Here is a 17,838-nt window from a genome sequence, read left to right as displayed (position 1 = left end):
CACCCCCAGAGCTTCTGGTGCAGTGGGGGTGGCGCGGGGCCCCGGAGATTGCACTTCTGACCACGTCATGGGTGAGGCTGCTGTTGCTGCTGGTGGTTCATCACCACACTTTGAGAGCCACTCATGTAGGCTTATGACGAGGAAAGAGGCTCGGAGAAATTGTGCCCGGCCTCGTTGACAAAACCATTTAGTGGCAGAACTGACTCAAAAAGCCGGCCTCCCACTTCCTGACTTCCAGGAGAGAGAAATGTTCCCCGATGTCCCTAAATGGGCAAACTGCCATGATGTGACCACATGCCCTAGTGCCTTTCTTGGGATTTAGTCCCAGGTAAGTGACAACTTTGGGAGAGGACAAGAGGTGTTGTTACAGATACTTGTTAGTCCTGCAGACAACGTGCCCTGTCCCGGCTGCCCATTTGTGACCAGATGGCATCCACCACCCATCGAAGGAGGTGGTTTGTTTGGAAGCTGGTTAGTCCTCTGAGGTCTCTTGACCCTCCTGGAGGTCTGAGCACGGCCCTCGTGCTTGGTCGGCTGTAGATGGGACAGGGTCTCGGGGGGAAGCCGGCCAGCTACGCGGGTGGTTGCTGTGCAGCACGGAGGCGCTAAGGTTGGGGTGGAGGGGCACTTTGGACAGCCCCCTGGGGCCCGCCTCATGGCCCTTCTCCACTTCCTCTGGGTGAGATGACGAATCCGATGGGCAGGCAGGCTCGAGCAGAGGCTGTTGGGTTTGGGCACAAGGAGCTTATTGTAGGCGTTTCCTGCTCACGCATCTCTTTCATTTCCCGCCCTTTGTATGCACCGTCACTGGTCACCCTGGCGCCACTGTCCCCCCCCCCACACACACACACTCGTCCCTGTGACACTTAAGACACTTGAATGTCACGATGAGTCACAGTGAGCAGAGTCTGAGTGCAGGCGGGCTCCCGAGCGCCGTGTAACTTTTGGCCTCATTATCCTCTCTGAGCCTTAGTTTACTCGTCTGTGGAATGGCCGTTGAGATCACGTGTGCCTGTCAGGGCCGGCACGGTCAGTGCTCAGTGAATCACGGCCGTTTTAAGGACAGCGCGGACTGGACCAGGCTGGATTGTGGGCAGTGCTTGACTAACACGTGCCTTCAGTGGCCCCTTCCCTGCACTTCGTGGTCTCTGTCAGTGTCGGGACGGCGCCGGCACATTTGGGTTTTGCCTTAGCGTGCAGGGAGTTCGCTGTGTCTCAGCATCTCGGGGGAAGGGCCTTGTTGAGAGGAGTAGGGCTCCAGGGCGCTGTGCTGTCACCCTGCGGGCAGCATGTTTCGACCGTGAACTGAGCCGTCCTCCCGGCCAGTGGAGCCCCCGGTGCTCGTCACCCGCTGTAGAGTGTGCTTCGAGGCGTGGGGAGGCCGGAGGCCCGCCCTCCTGGACCCAGCAGCTCGCCCCTGCCTGGCCCCGCTGGCCCTGCTCCCTCTCGCCACTCCCTCCCTCTGCCGTACTGACCAGGTCTCCCGATTCACCTTGGCCCTGCTGGCCCAGGGCCTTCCCAACATGCTCCTCCCTCTGCCAGAAACACTTTTCCTCGGTCCACACGCCCGGCCCTCCGCACACACACTACAGAAAATGAAAACCTGGCCAACTGCAGTGAGTCTTTCAGGCTCCAGTTTAGCCCGGTTTCCTTGCAGGGTCCAGGGCGGAAGATGGCTTTAGGGCACCTATCCCTGCCTTACTCCCCACCCATCCAAGTTCTGCTGGCACCCGAGCCCCGTCGCGGGCTGCCTCTGGGAGCGTGCAGCCCGTGGGCCACGCACTCAGCGCTCTCGCAGTTGGGTCACGGGCGGGGCCTCGGCCCACTCGGTCGCAGTCGTGCTTGCGGGGGTTTGTGCAGGTCTCTCTTCCCCGTCCCTCCTGAGTGTCCGTGCCGCGACTGCCTGACACGCTGCGCACCGGGCACTGCGCATCAGAGGCTTGAAAAGCGCCCTGAGCCGTGTTGCCCCCGACGATCATGCTCCCCATCCTCTGCAGGGTTCCTTCCTCGCCCAAGAGGAGAGAGGGACCGTCATAGGCTCTTCCTCGGCATGGCGCCAGCTCAGACTGGACTTTGTTTATGGGGAGCCTTCTTCCCTTGGGGCCATGCGGGGGCCCCCCTAACCCAGGCAGGTGGGGGCAGTGTCAAGGGGCACGACCGTCACCAGACGATGTCGCCAGAGGGTTCACACTTCTCCAGGCTCTGCCGTGCCTAAGCCGGCGCCGTTGCATCGGTGCCTTGTGCCCCGCGTGGCTGCTGCCCTCAAAGGGAGAAGAAATTCCTCCCGAGCGGAGTATGGAGCTCCAGATTTCTTTGTACCTGGGGGAGAAGCCCAAGTGGGGGCCTCTCATATTTGGGGAATGGGCCCAGGGTCAGCTGTATAGCACAGACATAGGAGCTCAGTTTTATCAGGCGGTCTTCTTTGGGTAAGAGATCGGAATTTAAAAAAAATTGTTATTTTAGCATTTATTTATTTTTGAGACAGAGACAGAGCATGAATGGGGGAGGATCAGAGAGAGAGGGAGACACAGAATCCAAAGCAGGCTCCGGGCTCTGAGCTGTGAGCACAGAGCCCGACGTGGGGCTTGAACTCACGGACTGCGAGATTATGACCTGAGCCGAAGTCGGACGCTTAACCGATTGAGCCACCCGGGCGCCCCTGGGTAAGAGGTCGGAATTTTAAAGCCAAACAGTGCTTCAGTAGATTGGACAGAAGAGGCAGCCAATTTGAGATTTCAGAACTGGACTTTCCACGGATGGTTTGGGTTTCCTGCCCACAGAAACGAAATGTTGAAGTTAAAGCTGCACCATGTTCTTAGCAGCCGGGCTTTAACCAAGCCTCAGGACACGCGAGGTTTTGTGCTAAAATTTTTGTTTTGATGAAAAGTTTAGAAACACTACTCTCAGCCTCCACCACAAAGAATACAAAAATATTATTGTAAAGAAATTAAATATATTTCAATTCCTGCTTCGTGGTCATACTTCAATTTGTAAAGAGAGTTGGAACCCAAAACGCTTTAAAAGGTGACCTTCAAAAATGTGCCAAATCTTCTGCAGTGTAGACCCATGTACAGATTCAGTCCACTGATTTTCACGCATTTTTTCAAACATCCACTAGCTTTTGGGAAGCTGCGTATTTTTATTATTAAGACGCCCTCAGTTCTGAGGACGTTGTGGCCGGCAGACCAGTTGCAGAACAAAAACTGACAACTGTCTTCGGGAGGTTGAAGCCAGCAGGGTGAGTTCACTATGGGCCCAGGCTTCCTGGAAGAAAATGAAGTGACACGTTTTTCTCCATGGGCACTTGGTGGCTCTCAGAAAGTTCTGGTTGAACGCCCTGGGACTGTCCGCTGCCATCCCCTTCTTCCTAAGGAATGGTTTGACAAACCCCACCCAGACCGCGTCGTAGGAACATCCTGCTTCCTGTCAGATCTGGGGGTACCTGTGCTTGGGGATGCTGGGTCCCTAGCACATTCCTTTCTTTCCCAGCTGGCTTTGTTTTCCTGTGTAGAAAATTCAGAGTTTTCCATCTTAAATGGAAAAATGTGGTTATCATCTTAGAATGTGTTCTAAGGACTTCGAAGGTACTTTTGTTTTCCACTAAGAAAACCGTTCATTCGTGGGCTGGGGTGAGTGTGGGATAAGGACCCATCCTCCTGCCTCGGGGCCAGCTCCTGAGCAGTCAGGCTGGGCCCTAGGCCTAGCAGGGTGCCGGCTTTTCACCAGTCCTAATTCTGGACCCCCTGACGCAGCCCCTCCGCTTGTAGCCTCTGTGCGTTTTGTCCAGGTTGGTTTCTTCTGATGGCAGATGTGAACGCGTGTAGTTTTGTGTGTGCTTTTGATAGACGCCTTGTCATTGACCCACTTCTCTACCTTCGTGAGAACCACTGCCTTAGAGCAATTACTGGAGGGAAAAGCCACTTTTTTTCCAGCACAGAGTAGATGCTAAACAAACATTGTAGCCTGATATGAGCAAGGATACACAGGGCAGGAGAGCAGTCGTGACCACTCTGGTCCCCCACTTCTGGTGAACGTTGTTGTCCTGAGCACGTGTGCACAGTCAGTCTGCGGGAAATATCTACTGACTTACCTGTGCTCTGAGCCTTGTACTAAAGATGCCTGTTTTAACCAGATTTCCTGGCTTGGAGTGGCTGGTTGGTTGGAATTTGGTGACGGGGACTGGTCACCCCTCCCCCCCAGCCCCATGGCTGTGCCAGTGCAGGCCTGTTCTAGGCACAGCGCTTACGTACCTGTCTCCCTGTCAGAAGGGGCCTGTCCCAAAGAACGTTGTTGTTGTTGTTTTAGTGTTTGTTTATTTTTGAGAGAGAGAGAGAGAGAGAGGGGCAGACTGCAAGTGGGGGAGGGGCAGAGAGAGAGAAAGACAGGGAATTCGAAGCAGGCTCCAGGCTCTGAGCTGTCAGCACAGAGCCCGATGTGGGGTTCAAACTAATGAACCGTGAGATCATGACCGGAGCCGAAGTCAGAAGCTTAACCGATTGAGCCACCCAGGCGCGCCCCGCAAAGAATGTTTTGATGGGAGATGAGAACTTCTCTGTCATAGTCAAAGGATGTACCTGCCTGTCACTTTGGCTCTGCTGAGTTTGCAGAGTCCCCCCATCTCCCGCTCAAGATTTGGAATTTCTTGGCAGTTTACCTCTTTCTGCTAGATCTTTATTCCCCTGGAGGACTAGTTAAAGCCCAGATTCCTGGGTGCCTCCCCTAGAAACCTTGATTCATTAGGTCTGAGTTGGGGTGGAGAGCTGGTATCCTAACCAGCTCCAGGCCATGGTGCTGCCGTTAACCACCCAGACCCTTCACTCTTGTTGGGGGAAGGATTAAGACACTGTTTGGTCCTAGAACTCACTTGTAGGGTTACAAAGCAAAATGGGATTTAAATGTTTTAGATTTTTGATACACTTCGTGTACTTGATCACGGCATTTCTTACTGTGGTTTGTGGTCAGAAAAGGTCGGAAGGCTACGGAGTGCTTCCGCCTTAGAAATGGCCCACCTGCTGGTGCTGTGCCCGGGCCCGATCGTCGGTTCCACAGCCAGGGCGGGAAGCTCAACCAGGGCCCGGGTGACTCGGGAAAGGGCTGTGCCGCGGTCTCGATTGCCCCTGCAGGACCCCTGACCTCATTGTGTGAGGCGGCTTCTCCACCCCACTCTCCCCGTGGAGAAGGTTCTTCAGCATTTCAAGCTGGTTGTGATGGAAATAAGTTTCATGAAATGCTATTTAGCCTCACTACCTCCGTGCCCTCTGACCGTTTCTATTCTGTTTCGTGTTTTAATCCCTGGAATCGGTTTGGGGACCTGCTAATGGGTCGTGACTTGGCGTGAACGTGAGCAGGAGCAGGCACCCTTCCTGCCGGGACTCCCTCGGTTCTGTCTCTCAGAGATGCCTCTCTTACCCAGGGCGACCCCGTCCCTTCACATTTGTCATGGTCCTATCCCTTCATGTCTGCTCGGCTTACACAGCTTTAGGGCTTTCTTCACGAACTTTTCCTGTGTCTTTCAGGAAGTAAACCCTTCGTTTCTTTAGCACTTGACTTGCTCTGCTGTGTACTGGGGCTCTGCGTGGATGGCTTTACCTCTCTGTTAGCTTCTACACCACTTGAGGGCAGAGCCTACGTTCCCGTTCAACCACGGTCCGTCTGGACCAGACTTTCTGCGGCACCGAATGCCCAGCACGTGGCTGGTGGAAGGAGCTGAGCCAAGTTGTGTGCCACTGTGTGGATGGCCACAGGGCCCGAATTTGGTGGGTTTTTTGCTTGTTCACTTATTTATTTTTGAGAGAGCAAGCGCGCGCACAAGTCGGGTAGGGGCAGAGAGCGAGGGAGACACAGAATCTGAGGCAGGATCCAGGCCCCGAGCTGTCAGCGCAGAGCCCGACGCGGGGCTCGAACCCACAAACCTCGAGATCATGACTTGAGCCAAAGTCAGACACTTCACCGACTGAGCCACCCAGGAGCCCCTGAATTTGGTTATTTAACCTTGTTTCAGTGGGAAAGTGCATCCTGATTCCAAACCGCTGACTTTGAGAAGATAAGTCTCTGCCTCCTTCCTTCTTTCCTGTGTGGCTGTGCCTGTCCTTCCTCCTGGCATGCTGAGACAGGGCCTCAGACAAGCCACAGGAGGCTGCCTCCTGTGGGAAGATTTGGTCCTTTAAAAAGAACTTCAGTTCCAGGGGACACAAAGAATACGTGTGTTGAGAGAGAAGATGGGAAAACGAGCTTCCTTCTGGAGAATTCTAGAATGAAGCAACTGGATTTTTCCTAAAGGCAGTCTTTGGAGTGGAGTGAGTTTCTGGAAGGTTCTGAACAAGAGAGAGTTTGGAGAGAGTGAAAGGAATGTTTTTTGGCTGAGCCTAAGACCCAGGAAGGGGCCAAGCACTGAAGAACTATCTCGTAACAACACGTAGTGACGCCATTTTGTTACTAATCACAGACCGTGAAGGTGGAAATTCTGTGAGAACTGGGAGGCCTTTTTGACTGCGGAAAGTCCCCTTCTAATGCTTCCTAGCCAAACGGCAACTCCAGCCGTTGCTCAAACACATGTTCTTCCGCGACCCATTGTTTTTGGAGTCATTTAAAAATAGTCTTGCGTCCCATCTATAACCCCACCTCCCAAGGTGAGAGAGCTGGCGTGTGACTTTGGCCTCTTCCCCTCAGGCCAAGAGACCGCCTGAGATTTCACCACTAAGAGTATTTTTAGCCCAGGAGCTAACACAGCAAGAAGGTCTTTGATGTGCTGCTGCTGTGAGCCATCTTGGTCTTGGACTTTTCCAGAAGGGTGTGATTCACTTTTATAAGCAGCGCTGGCCTGAAAGCCTTGCTTTCTGCTCTTGTGGCAACTTGCTTACCTGGCGATCAAAGTTGTGAACACATCTAATAAACAGTACTTGCTAAGCTTTAGTTTTCAAAAGAGGAAGAGAGAGCCTACACTGAGACGTGCCGTGTAAGTCGGAAGCGGGGGGTGGGGACGGGGTGGCATGCATGGCCAAACACAGAGCCCTGTACCTCCTCTTGGGTGCTGGTTCCCTTTAAGTGGAATGCTGATGCAGAGAGAATGAGAATATTCCTATAGGAGACAAGAGCCCACAAGTCCCCCCCCCGCCCCGCCCCCGAGCCTGTATTCCACTTATTTGAGCCATCTTTAAAAAATTTCTTTTTGTTTACTTGAGAGAGAGAAGCAGAGAGACAGAGTGGAAGCAGGGAAGGGCAGAGAGAGAGAGAGAGAGAGAAACACAGAATCTGAAACAGGCTCCAGGCTCTGAGCCATCAGCACAGAGCCCGACACAGGGCTCCAACTCGACTCTAAGCTGAAGTCGGACGCTTAACCGACTGAGCCACCCAGGCACCCCTTATTTGAGCCATTTTTAAGGGTGTTTATTCACTTCTCCCTCTACTGCGTTAGGAGACTGTGTGGCTGGTGTGTCAGGGTCTGTCACCTCACAGCCTCAGTCTCCCTACCTTAGAGAGCCACTATGAGGACTAGATGAGACAGGCCTGAACACTCACCGTGCGGGACACGGGCCCAGCTATCGCCGTGCGGTTCCTCAGAGCCTAAGCGGTGCCTTGTGCACACAGAACTGATGCGTTTGGCTGGAAACGAGTTGGGTTGGCTATCAGGCTCTAAGCCAGTGAGATTCTGGCTTTGACTAAACCAGCATGACTTCAGATTTTAGTCTCAGAATTGCGAGGGCCCTCAGAGCCTCTGGGTGGTTAGACTGTCTGTGGCTGTTAAGTGATTCACAAACGGAATAGCTGGGCATCACCAGTACTGGAGGGGGCTGTCTTTTTCTTCCTGGCCCTCCACATGTTGTTTACTTATGACACTGAAGTTGTCCCACGAGGAGGAGAGATGTCCGGGGGGCTGGTTGATACTTTAGCCATTACTGAGGAAGGAGCCCTGGACTGGCCTGGTTCAGGATGCCTGGGTCCTAGGCTGGGGCATATCTGATCCCAAGGCCTCCGCTTCCTCTGCAGGCAGACTCGGGATCCTTTCAACTTCTCAGGCTGCATGGAGGCTGAGAGCCCACTGCTCACTGGGCACCTGCCCAGGGGTGCCACCTCGGCTGGCCACTGCTGCAGAGAGATTGGCATTGATCAGCACTTGATTCTGAATGCGTAGAGCAGAGTGGGGTTGGTTCTCCCACCACCGCTGGTCTGGACTGTCCTGCGGAATGAATATTTCTTCCAGAACAGGCCCCCTGGCCACAAACATATTTGAGAGACAGGAACAGAGGGTCAGGGTCCATGAAAAACACGCATCAAAGAACAGCTGAGAAGACCCTTTGCTCATTTTGTTTCGGAGAAAAATTCCCTGCCTCTCCTTCACCCCCGCCCCTTACTGCCCTCCACCCACGTGCCTGGGAAGCCAGACGTATGCCTTTGGAGAAGTGGTCATTTTCAGATCCCTCTGTGGTCCTCAGAGACTCGTGAAGCCTTTCCCAAGCCAGCACCTGTTTGCTGACCCGGATGCATTTCCTCGGTCCCCATGTGAAATGCCTAAGGCCCGGAGCTGTCCCTGAGAGCCCAGCCGGTGCTCCTGCCCTCGGAGTAGGCTAGGCCTTATTCAAGGCCTCTGGGCTGCAGAGCACTTTCGTCCTCCTCTCAGGCGGGGCCGTGAGCAGCTGAAAAGCCCCTGCCTTTGCCGACCAAGTCTCCATCCTGGGCCTCCTCGCTCCGTGTCATGACTGCGGGCTTTCCCGGCTCTCCGCCGCGAGATCGGGGCTCCTCGGAGAGAGAAGCTGTATCTTGCTCCTCCCTCTTGACCCCTGCGCCTTGCAGATGTCAGGCCTGTAAAGATTTATCGAACAGGTGAATGAGTGAACGAATGCGGATGCCTGCCCTGTGCGTATCTGCTGCACCGTTTCCCGGGTGATAAGGAAGGGAAGGGACTATAGGTGACCCTTGTCCTTTGACTCTCTTCTTGCTCTGTCCAGTGAGCTCCTTCTGCAGCGTCCGAAGCTTCCAGGGCTTTGGCTCTCTGCTCTTCCTGTTGCCTGGGAAAGAAAGAAGTATGCGCCTGCTGACAAACGAAAGTGGTTTTCCTCTGGAAGTCCAGAGGGTGGCCTGACAAATCATGAGCCCTCGGGGGCCCCGCGCGGGGCCAGGCACAGCTGAGGCCAGCAGAGTCCTGGTCTGCCACGGCCTCCGCTGCCCGTGAGCGCCCGTGCCCCACCGCTGTGGCCTGGCCCCAAATAAACAGGCCTTCCTGCCTCCAACTTGGGCTGCTTTGCTGGTGACATGATGCTTTTTTAAAAACTATGCTCTGAGGCCGTTGAGGAGAATTGTTTGAATTCTAAACTGGCATCAGTCCTAACGCGCAAGTTCCTCTGAGGGACAGAGGCTGCTCCAAACAACTCCACCTAAGGGACAAAGGTCAGGGTGGACCCTGCTTCCTGTTGTAGCCAGGATGCTGAGTGGCGTGGCGCACTTTGGCCCCGCTTACTCTCTGCCCAGTGCTGTGGTGTGTTTACTCAGAATGAGCTTATTCCCACCCCCCGCCCGTGTCTCATTCCCTCCCCCTCCCTTCTCTGTCTCTCTCTCTGTCTCTCATCTCTAGAAATAAAACTCTGGAGAGGTGACTAATTCACATCTCCGGATGTCTGTAAAGTCTGTGGCTTTAAGAATCTCTAGGTCGTTTCCAAACAGTGATGGCAAAAAAAAGTACTTCCTTGGGAGTAGGCCGCCCTGGGGGCAGGCTGACCTTGACTTGTTCACAGCACGTGTAAGGGCTGCAGTTGCCTTGTCTGTGACGGGGATGTGTGTGTGATTTATGGGGCGGGGGTTGAGGGGCAGTGTTGGGCCCTGTGACTTGGTTTCCTCGTCTGTCAAACGGTCACAAAAATACTTTCCTTCCGGTGTCAGCGTGAGGATAGGGGGTGACGTAGAACTCCCCGCACGGGGCCCGACTTCTGACGGGATGTTGAAAACAGAGGCTGCTGACTTAACCTTTTGATTGGACTCCAGGAGGGAAGCAGTTCTCAACCCGGAGGCCCCCCCTTCACCTTCTCTTGGGCCATCTGTCCGGTATCTGATGAAGGTTTGATAAAAGGAGTACGTCTTGGGGAGAACTCTGCGTGTGAACTTATTCAGAGCCCTCTCTGATGGCTGTGGGGGAGGCGCGTGGACGTCTCAGAGGCTCCACCTTTCTCTCTGAGCGAGAAGAGAAGCTACAGGCAGGAGGGTTTTGAGCAGAGGGGCGACCTTCTACAAGGATCCGTCTGGTCACTGACTGGAGAAGACTCCAGAGAGGCAAGGCGCTGGGGACCGTTGGAAGGGTGGCACAGCGGCTTAGGCACCAAGTGGCTGTGGCTTGGGTCGGGGTGTTGACGGTGCAGGTGGCTACAGTGGGGACATTCTGCATGTACTGTTAAGGCGGGATTCACAGAATTTGCCGAAAGACTGGATGGTACACGTGAGCGGGAGAGCAGAGTCCGGGATTCTGACCCGAGCTCTGGGAGGGTGAAGCTTCCTGTGTACCAGGATGTCGTGGCAGCAGGTCTGGGAGGGAGTACGGGGAGTGCAGTTGTGGGGTTGAGCTGCCCGATCTAGACCCTCCAGAGGAGTGACCGGGAGCTCGTGTGCAGAGACAGATCGCTCAGCAGTTAAGCGGCGCCTATCTTCTCCATCAGCACAGGCCCCTGGGTTGTCCTCTGGTTGCTCGGCTTCCTGTGCCATCCGTATGCTGCCAGCACCCCCACGGGTACCTCCAGCCCCCATCCATCTCCGTAACTCAGACTCGCCTGTCCACCTGCCTAATTCAAGTTCCCCTGGATGTCTGCAGGGGAGGGTTCCTGTGTCCGGTGTCCCGACACAGGGCTTGGCACAGGTGAGATGTGCTCAAGTGTTTGTTGACAAGGAGTATTGTTTATTTCTCAGACTAAGCTCGTGACTAGGTACTATTACAATTATATAAAAATACACCGATTCGGTCGTGATTAAAAACAAAAGAAATTATAGAATGCAGTTGTGTTTATGCTAAGTTCTTTATGTTTTATTTATTTTGAGAGACAGAGAGAGACAGAGAGAGAGTGCATGCAGATGAGGGGCAGAGAGAGAGAGGAGACAGAGAGTCGCAAGCAGGCTCCATGCTGCCAGCACAGAGCCCGACATGGGGCTCAAACTCATGAACCATGAGATCATGACCTGAGCTGAAATCAGGAGTCAGATGCTTAACCAACCGAGCCACCCAGGTGCCCCTGCATTAAGTTCTTTAAAATTTCCATACAGCGAACGAAAGTAGAAAACACTATTTACTGGTGATTTAAGATCATAAAAATATTTACATTTATGTAAGTTCTTTTTATTACTTTCACAAAGACGAAATAGAAACTTCCTAAGACACTCACGATGCTTCCTGGGATATTCAATGGAGAGTTATTTGGAAAGACACTCGCTCTGGATTGTTCATGGTTAAATAAGTTTGTTTCAGAGAATAGGATTTCTTTAAATTTTAAATGAGCTGTTCATCTGACCCATGTGAAAATCATGTGAGCTCTTTTTTAGAAGAAGCTTAGACCCCCGTGTCTACTTTATTACAGCGTTTCATTGATGTATACCATGAATCAGAAAAGTACATCTGGCTTTTTAAGTACTCAGCATGGAGAATTCTCACAAATCCAACACACCAGTGTAACCGGCTCTGAGCAAAATACAGTGCGTCCCTCCCTCCCTCCTGTCCCCTGCTGGTTACCCCACACCCCAGGCATCACCGCTGGCTTAACTCCTCAAATCATAGATTAATTTTGCTGGTGTTTGTATTTGTATAAATGGAACACCATACACAGTGTCCTTCTGTGTGTGTGCCTTCTTCCTACGTTTGTAAGGTTCATCCATGTTTTTTTTTTTTATTTATTTTTTTTTAACGTTTATTCATTTTTGAGAGACAGAGACAGAGTGTGAGCAGGGGAGGGGCAGAGAGAGAGGGAGACACAGAATCCGAAGCAGGCTCCAGGCTCCGAGTCGTCAGCACAGAGCCCAGCCGCAGGGCTCGAACCCACGAACCACGAGATTCATGACCTGAGCCAAAGTCAGACATTTAACTGACTGAGCCACCCCAGGCGCCCCCATCGAGGTTTTAAAAAAAAAAAAATTTAATGTTTATTTTTGAAGGAGAGACAGAGCACAAGCAGGGGAGGGTCAGAGAGGGAGACACAGAATCCAAAGCAAGCTCCAGTCTCCAAGCTGTCAACGCACAGAGCCCGACGGGGGCTTGAACACAAGAACAGCAAGATCATGACCTGAGCTGAAGTCAGACGCTTAGCCGACTGAGCCACCCAGGTGCTCCATAAGTAGTCTGTCTGTTAGCCATTTGCATATCTTCTTTTGTGACGTGTCTGTTCAATCCGGAATCTGTTTTTAATTGTTACCAGTTACGCAGAGAGAACCAAAATGGTGCCTCTGTCAGGTTTGAGCCCAAATCCGAGGTGAAGCTTGGTTTCTTCTGTGGACAGTAGGCGTAGCCTCTCTCCTGCACCCCATCCCTTCTGCCTCCTCCCCGAGCCTCACTCTTTGGCTCCGTCCCTCCTGGTCTGGACCCAGCTCAGGCATCTGGATAGTATCTTCTCAGTTTTTCAGTGCTCGTACCCGTGACCTGACCGTTCCATTTCTAGGTCTGTCTCATTATACAGGCACCCAGAAAGGTACGCCTGAGAGTGCCCAGCAACGCGGCATTGATTGAATAGCAGAAGTTAGAAACCGTCCGCCAGGAGACTGGGCACAGAGGTTTCAGCAGAACGTCCTTCAACCGTGAACCGTGCTCACATGAAAAAACGCCCACAGAAGTTGAAAAATACTTCATCTCTGCCATATGTGGAGTTACGAGGGATTTTCACCTTCCGAGTTATATATTTTTGCAGTGTTTGGATTTTTATAACAAGGTTGTTTCACTTTTTGTTGCTGGCAAAAAAGAGGAAAGAAAAGCGATCTGCTTACTCCTCCCAGCAGCACCAAGTCGTCAGTCCGCTGCCAGAGCAGACGGGTCGTATGAACAGATTTCTCGGGTCGGGAGAGGGCCTGCTCTTGCGAAACCCCAAACGCTAATTTTCCCTCTGCTTTGACATGAATACTTCTATATTAAGTAAGACAGAGGATCTTTTAATATGGACATTGTTGGAGAAAGATGAAACATCAGGTTGCTTTCCGTTCTAGGCTGTGGCTATTTTTAGCCAAGTGTTGGCAGAGGCGTGGTGATGTTATCAAGTAACAGTAATGGCTTCCATTTATTGAGCATTCGCTGTGTGTCAGGTCCTTGGCGAAATGCTTGACACACGGGGTTATGTTTAATCCTCGCCGCAGCCCAAGGAGGTAGGCCCCGAGGTTATGCTTTTCCACAGGCGAGGAACGTGCAGCTCAGAGAGGTACAGACTTTGCCCCTGCGTACGGCCGAGCTCCGGGTAAAGCCCACGTGCTGGCTGCCATGCCCACAGCCTGGACTCTCGTCTCTATCTTTCCATTAGTCTGGAAAAGTTTAAATAAGTAACAGTCTGAAATCCTAGGTTTGAAAAGGGTTTTCCTAGGGGCACCGGCGTGGCCCGGTTGGTTCAGTGTCCAACTCTTAATGTCGGCCTGAGTCATGATCACCCGATTCCACGGGTTCGAGCCCTGCGTCGCGCTCTGCACTGACAGAACCCGCTTGGGATTCTGTCTCTGCCTCTCTGTGCCCCTCTCCCGCTCGCGCTCTCTCTGTCTCTCTCAAAATAAATAAATAACCTCAGGGAAAAAAAAGTTCTTCCTGATGTCCTCAAGCCACTTCTCCACTGGGGTTACCCTTTTTACACGTTTGGAAAATGGGGGAGTATGGGTTGGGTAGACGGCATTCGGATGGAACTCGTGTAAGTGGACAGTGGTGCCACAATTCTGTGCCCAGTCCGCTGTAAGTAACGAGAAACTGGTGGCCACGGTGTTTCTCAAGACTGGCTGTAATAATTTTGGAACTGCCTCGAAGCGTTACCCACCGTGACCCTGACTTTGTGGTCCCGTGGTTGATATTTGGAGACTGCCCTTATCCAGAGCCAAGTTAAGCCCTGACAGAAACCACTGCTAAGTTGGGATCCCAGCTGCTACAAGTGACATTTGAAAGGCCGGTGGATGGGTACGTTCGTCAGCCACAGGCAGAGACCGCTGTCGGGCTTGGCCGGGGGACACGTTGAAAATCTAAGACTGAAACCTCGATACCTGGCCGACGACTCAGGAAGAAAGTGGTGTGGCTTTGGGGGTTTGGGGGTTTTTTGGCGATATGATTCTGTGAACAGGCTACGTGCCTCTCTTCCAGTCTGTCTTTCCTCTCTGGGTAGAGAAGGACCTTCGTCTGACCGCTGGGTCTGCATCCTGAGATGGTTGCCCCAGAAAGTGCCCGCTCTCCGTAACCTTGTAGCCATTTATACGGAACTTGTGAGGCCCCGTAAGCCACCCTTCCTCTGGAAGAAATGACTAGCAGATTAGTCATCGGGAGTTCCTGACCTTCCGTGGCGTGAATGCCACACTGAGCAGTGGTCGGACGCTTTGTTTTCTTAAGTTCTGTCGATAACCTTTGAAGTCGCTCTCAGATTTGATAGACCACAGTAAGATAGCAGTTTGTGACATCTCTTCTGTGAAGGAGGGATTTTGTTTCCCTCGGTTAGGTACGGCCGTGAAGACAGTGTACCAGTCAGGCTGTGCCAGGTGTTGGTGGGGAGGGACAGTAGAACTGCAAAGTGGCGTGGCCATTCTGGAAAATCATTTGGCAAAATCCGTAAAATCAGGGGCGCCCGGGTGGCTCCGTCGGTTCAGCGTCCGACTCCGGCTCAGGTCACGATCTCACGGTCTGTGAGTTCGAGCCCCCTGTTGGGGGTGCCCAGAGCCTAGAGCCTGCTTAGAATTCTGTCTCCCTCTCTCTCTCCCTCTCCCCCGCTCAAGCTCTGCCTCTCTCTTTCAAAAAGAAACATTAAAAAAAAATTTTTTTTAATCCATAAAATTAAATCTATATACTCTATAGCTAAGCAGTTCTATTCATAGAAAGGCCTTGCATGTGTTCCGGGAGACATGTATGGGAGTGTTCATGGCAGTGTTGTTTATAGAAGCTGGAAACATGCCAGCGTCCCCTGGGATCGTGGAATATATGGAATTTCACAGCACGGAAAACGAGAGCACTTCCATACACTTCACGGTTGAACGTCAGACCTACCACTGAGGGAAAAAGCAAGAACGTGAGAATATTTACAGCATATTTCCATTTATGTAAGCGTCACAAACCTGTAAATTAAACTATGCTTATAGATACAAACTGTCACAAATGGTAAGGGCTGATGAGCCCAAAAATCAGAATCGCGGTTACCCGTTGTTGGGAAGAGAGATGTGATCACGAAGGGACGTGAGGTGGCATCAGTGGACCTGATAACTTTCCGCCTCTAGAGCCATGCTGTCCGATACCGCAGCCTCCGGCCCCATTTCAGGTACTCAGTAGACACACAAGGCCCGTCACGTTGGATGGTGCAGACACGGAACATTTCCATCATGGCTGAAAGTTCTGATGGACTAGCTTGGGGGATGCATGTATTTAATTTAATTCTAAGTGTGTGTGTGTGTGTGTGTGTGGTGCTGTTGGTGACATTACCCTGACACAGCTGCCCCCTGTTGCTTCCTTCCGCCTGCTGTCACTGCTTGTGGTGCTTTATCAACACTCAGACACAGTCGGAGCAACCTGCATCTAAGTCACCTGAAATCCATGCTGCCGACCCGGCGTTGCAAGGAAAAGATGACAGGCAGCCTCTGAGTGAAAATCTGTCCTAGTTAGTGCTGTCTTCTGTTTCCAGGGGTGACGAGGTTCGTTATCATTAGGAAGAACCTGCCTTCTCCACTTGATTTAACACCGTGTGTGCTAAAGGTAGCTGTTTCGAGGCTCTGAAATACTCCCAGGAGAGAGATTGATTGGTAGATGTAGTTCGTTCTTTAAATGCTGACGTGGATTCCCAGCCGTGCCCCGAGACAGACTAGAATTTCAGGCCGAGGTAGGGAGTGCTGTAATATACTTCCTGCGTTCAGTTTGCTCTCAGGTTGGGGGTGCCCTTCGTTGGCCCTTGGGTCATGACCAGGGCTGGCTCTGCACGTGCAGGAACCAGAGAGTCTTTTGGGGAGCCGTCCGTGCCTTGCTTGCACACCCCAGTTCCGCCCTCGTCACGATGGCGGAGATGTGAACCTGGCTTGTCCGTAGAGCAACTCGGGGTGGCAGACAGGCGCAGGCAGAAGTTGGTTCCCCATCCCAGGCCTCTGAAGGTCTCTGACCACGGAAGCAAACCAAAGAAACCGTGCATCCTGCCTAGACTTCCTCATTTGTGTCTGCTTTTCTGGCCCTGCTTTCAGTCTTAGTTGCTCCGATGGAAGTCGTAAGGATTAGTACACTGCTCTAACATCCCGTCTGGCTCGGGAACCTGCCTGGTCAGTGCTATGCCTGCAGGGACACGAGGGCCGAGGAGACACGTGAAACCCCAGAGCAGAACAGATTACGGATAAAAGCCAGTTTGAGGCTTCGGGTCGGTGCAAAGGAAGAGGAGGAAGACTGTAAGGCCCACGGTCACCTAGGGTCGTGAGTTAAAAGTTCAGTGCTACAGAATCGCCTGATAAAGATCTGTAAGCAGTTGGGAGGTAAGAATTCAGAGTTTGATCAGCCCTGCTACCCATCCAAATCCTATAGTTAGTTTGGCTAGCTCCCTGCATTGAGGTACCATGTGCCTGGCACTTGGATAAGCACCTCATTGCGTTACCCACAGGCAGCGTCTCATTTATCCTACATCACGTCAGCCATCCTAAGAACAGTGTTACCGGGGCACCTGGGTGGCTCAGTCGGTTAAGCGTCCAACTTCGGCTCAGGTCATGATCTCACAGTTCGTGGGTTCGAGCCCCACGCAGGCTCTGTGCTGACAGCTCAGGACCTGGAGCCTCCTTTGGATTCTGTGTCTTCCCCCCTCCCGCCCACCGCCCCGACCCTCCCCTACTGTGCATGCGTGCACTCATTCTCTCTCTCTTTGTCTCTCTCTCTCTCTCTCTCTCTCTCTCTCAAAAATAAATAAATAAACTTAAAAAACAAAAACCAAAAACAACGTTACCAGCCCCATTTTCCAGACAAAGAAACTTAAGACTTGGAGAGGTGACTTTGAAGTATTTTAACCCAAACAGTCTGACTACAGAGCCCACCCTTTTAACCATCTCTTTGGTCCAGAGTGCAATGCGCTTCTAGAAGACTTGTGCGGAGCAGACAGTTTATCTGACCCTGCCTGCCACCTGGAAGGTCTGACAAAGGAGTCACACTTTGTCCCTAAGGTCACGTGAAGTAATAACAGACACACTAACCGGCTGTCGTGCACGGTGCTACGTCATTCGTTTGGAATGGAAAGGGGGCGGGTGCTTTTTATTTTTAAAACCACAGGTATTTGTTTTTCTACCGCATAGGATCGTGTTCTGTTCCCCAATTTTCGACCACTTTCAAGTGTGAAAATTTCAAATGTGAATTTCAGCTGGTATCGAAAGAAGCAGTCCTTTTTGCAGGGGTATTTTTTGGTTGATCAGTTTGTTCACTTGTTGAGTGAATGTTGGCTGAGCATCTTCTCTGGGCCAGGTACCATGTCAGCACTGGGGATGCGGGCATGAGAAGGGCAAGTGTGGTCCTCAGTGAGTTTGCATTCTTGTGAGGAGAGAAGCACGTCAGTAAATCACTTCCCAAGATCGTTTCAGACACTGGAAAGCACGGAGGTAGATGGCGAGATGGAGGAAGGCCTGGTGCGTCTTTGCTTTTTTAAAATCAGCTTAATTGACGTATAATTCACGTATACGATTGACTCATTTAAAGTGTAGAAT

The 17,838-nt window shown here is 52.2% G+C and overlaps 1 protein-coding gene across 12 annotated transcripts in view; it reads left to right on the top strand.

Moving 5' to 3' along the window:
- Positions 1–17,838, top strand: part of RAPGEF1 (Rap guanine nucleotide exchange factor 1) — a 131,061-nt gene that overhangs the window by 44,677 nt on the left and 68,546 nt on the right. Inside the window, exon 1 of one of the 12 annotated variants that reach the window (XM_042913090.1) lies at positions 7,337–10,837. The exons of 10 other annotated variants lie outside the window; for them this stretch is intronic. In XM_042913090.1, the coding sequence (XP_042769024.1) occupies positions 10,783–10,837 (55 nt within the window). In that variant the 5' untranslated portion in view covers positions 7,337–10,782. Of the gene's footprint in view, positions 1–7,336; positions 10,838–15,654; positions 16,630–17,838 lie in introns of those variants that run through there. One more of the 12 variants, XM_042913091.1, reaches the window with a different exon arrangement.

The sequence above is a fragment of the Panthera leo genome, chromosome D4, assembly GCF_018350215.1.
Source record: "Panthera leo isolate Ple1 chromosome D4, P.leo_Ple1_pat1.1, whole genome shotgun sequence".
Lineage (NCBI taxonomy): Eukaryota > Metazoa > Chordata > Mammalia > Carnivora > Felidae > Panthera > Panthera leo.
The sequence above is the reverse complement of the archived record's forward strand: the minus strand, read 5'-3'. Positions and strand labels throughout refer to the sequence as shown.